The following is a 3,214-nucleotide window of genomic DNA, read 5'->3' on the forward strand; positions in this document are numbered from 1 at the left end:
TGATTAGCATTCAATCCCTTACATCAATCACTGTTGATAAAGATTATGCATGAATCTTCTACAAATCTATGTTCTGGTAAATTGTTACCTATCAAAGAATTTTATCATTAGAAATCACTGTCTAAGGCAAATGCCACGTCTGTGCTATTCCCCATACATTTGACCTTAAATAAAGCAGAGTCTCAGTCAGTGCGGAGAAGCCTGTCTGTTGATCAGAAAGAATCTTGTGTTTCTCTCATCTGTCCTTTTCACCAACACCATCCATCCTTCAGGGAACCCTGGACCTGCTGGGGCTGAACTCCAGCACCGTTAATTATAAGGAATAAGCTCACATAATCACAGAGCCAGTAGGTCTGGGAGCCAGCTAGAGATCCAAGAGAACTGATGGGTCCGCTCTAGTCTGGGAGGCATGAGCTAAATGCCATAGTTCGAGTATGAAGGTGGCAGCTTCGAGACCCAGGAAGGGTCAGCATTTCAGTTTGAATCTGAAGGGAGGTAAATAGTCAATGATACAGTCTGAAGGTCATCAGGAAGAATTCTGTCCTACCTAAGGGAGGACTTGGCCATCAACTGATTGGATGAGGCCCACCCTCACTGAAGAAAGCAAGCTGCTTTAGTTTACCAGTCTTTACTCAGTCTGTTAACCTTATTCAAAACCACCCTCATAAAACACCCACAATAATGTTTGATCAAATATCTTAGCACCCTGGGCCCTGTTGAATTGACACATAAAATTAACCATGACACTATCATACTCTACTAAACAAGAATCTAAACTTCCCAATACATTGATGTGAATAAAATCCTCAAAATGTCAATAGTAAATGGCAGCTTTCAGTGTAAACTTGTATGTATAGTATATATATTCACATATATACATGCATGTTACTTATAGTATATGAAATTATTATTCTTAATCATTTAAGGAATAATTTTAAGTGTTGTTCCTGTTATATATAAATCACAAAATTCCATCTCTCAAAAAATGTTGAGTCCTATCTACCATTGGACATGGTGAAATTATGTTTTGAGTATTCATTTACTTGTATCAACATTAAACTTTTAGGTAATAATTAATGGCAATAATTCATGTCTTTTCATTATTCATATATTGAAAACATATGGTTCATGTTCTTAGTATTAAAAATCATGCTTAGGAAGCCTGATTTATTAATTGCACTTTATTGCATGAATCTGGTGGCTGGCCCAGAATTTGCCACCACAATACCCCATGGCGATGTGGTTGACCTGGTTGTGGTAAACCATGTCGGTGGGCAAAGGCCATCTGATCTTTTGTAAACCCAACTGTATTTTTAAAGGTGATGGGCATTGGAAAGTCATAATGTTACTAATAAAAGGGCAAATACCAGGTTCTATGTTTATGGGTACAAAACAGTATTTTCAGAACTTAGACGAAACTATATAACTCACTTTTTAAAATTAGGAAATATCCTTCCTATGAGAGTGATCAGGAGTTTGAGTGCCATGGAACACTGACAGAATAAAACACTTCATCAATATGCACTTAAAAATATTTTTGAAAAAAGCCAAGCGATTGAAATAGAAGAAAATTTCATGATGAAATATGAATCCTTGTCATGGAAATGACATGTTATATTACTTATATAATTCCCTAAAAGTATAAAGTGCTAGCCAAATATTTGTGATATTTGGGATTCAGAATTTAATATTGAAGGGTCAGGAAAATGTGTCTTTTTGTGCCTTTCATTTTTAATTTGTGAATTATCTGATAGATTTGACAACTTGAAAAATACCCAGTTAAAAACTTTATACTAATTTTTTAAATTATAATTATCTACTTGTTTTTATTATATGTGCAGGTATATATACATATGTGTATTATTTGTATATGTGAATGGATATATGTGTTACATGTGTACATGTAGATGTAACATTCAGGAACTTATATGCAATATAATTATTACATGTATATTTGCATGCATGTGTATTATATATGAACAGCAATAATGATATGTGTGCATGTGTATTATTGGATAAAATTTATATATAATATTCCAGTTTCCACTAGGTCTTAAATAATATAGCAAATGCTGCTAACAGCAAATATTTAATTAAAGTCTAGCAACAGCTTTTTACCTGTGTTAAGGCCTTTGACAGTAATGCCTGCGACTGCCCACACTAATTTTCAACATATCGAATGAAAGTCTCTACAGTTAATGTGATTGTAGGCTGATTGTCATTAGGTCAGTCTTATGTCATAGTTTTGAACAAAAAGTAGGAAATGTTAAATGAGAAGGTTCTGAAGGACAAACCAGATGCCACTTTTTGTTATAGGATTGTGGAAAATAGACAATGAATTGCTGATTTCGTTGTTAGGGAAGAATGACATTGGAGATAATAGGTATTAGGATTAGGACTTTATAAGGGCATAAGGTATGTATAGTTAAAGTTTAATCTTATGTTTTTTTTAAAAGGTGAACTACTAGAATTTAGAACCAATTTATTTATTTTATAGTTTATTGTCAAGTTGGTTTTCATATAAACACCCAGTGCTCGTCCCCACAGTTCGAATGCCAAGATTTCATCCTTTCTCATTGCCATGTAGTATTCCTTTGTATATATAAATTACATCATCTTAGTCCTTTCATCAGTTGAAGGCACTTAGCCTCTTTCCATGATTTGAGTATTGTTGAATATTCTGCTATGAACATTGGGGTACATGTCCCCTTATGCATCAGCACTCCTGTATCCCTTGGGTAAATCCTTAGTAGTGCTATTGCTGGTTCATAGGGGAGTTCTATCATTAATTTCTTTGAGGGACCTCTACACTGTTTTCCAGAATGGCTGCACCAGTTTACATTGCCACCAACAGTGTAGGAGGGTGCCCATCTCTCCACACCCTCACCAGCATCTATAGTCTCCTGATTTGTTCATTTTAGCCACTCTGACTGGCATGAGCTGGTATCTCAGTGTGGTTTTGATTTGTATTTCCCTGATGACGAGTGATGCTGAGCATCGTTTCGTGTGTCTGTTGGCATCTGGATGTCCTCTTTGGTGGAAGTGTCTGTTCATGTGTTCTGCCCACTTCTTCACTGGATTCTTTGTTTTTGGGTGTGGAATTTGGGTGCGTTTCTTGAGATTTTGGATACTAGCCCTTTATCAGTTATGTCATTTGAGACTATCTTTTCCCATTCTGTGGGGTGCCCATTAGTTTTCTTGATGGTTCCTTTGC

At 35.7% G+C, this 3,214-nt stretch overlaps 1 protein-coding gene across 1 annotated transcript in view; it reads left to right on the forward strand.

Annotated features, from left to right (window-relative positions):
* The window catches only part of LOC115292558 (gastrula zinc finger protein XlCGF8.2DB-like), a 2,270-nt gene extending 1,944 nt beyond the window's left edge, over window positions 1-326 (forward strand). Inside the window, exon 2 of the mRNA XM_029940626.1 lies at window positions 273-326. Within this exon, the coding sequence (XP_029796486.1) occupies window positions 273-326 (54 nt within the window). The remainder of the gene's footprint in view (window positions 1-272) is intronic.
* Window positions 327-3,214: the final 2,888 nt, after the last annotated feature.

This window comes from Suricata suricatta, chromosome 5 (assembly GCF_006229205.1).
Source record: "Suricata suricatta isolate VVHF042 chromosome 5, meerkat_22Aug2017_6uvM2_HiC, whole genome shotgun sequence".
In the NCBI taxonomy this organism is placed as follows: domain Eukaryota; kingdom Metazoa; phylum Chordata; class Mammalia; order Carnivora; family Herpestidae; genus Suricata; species Suricata suricatta.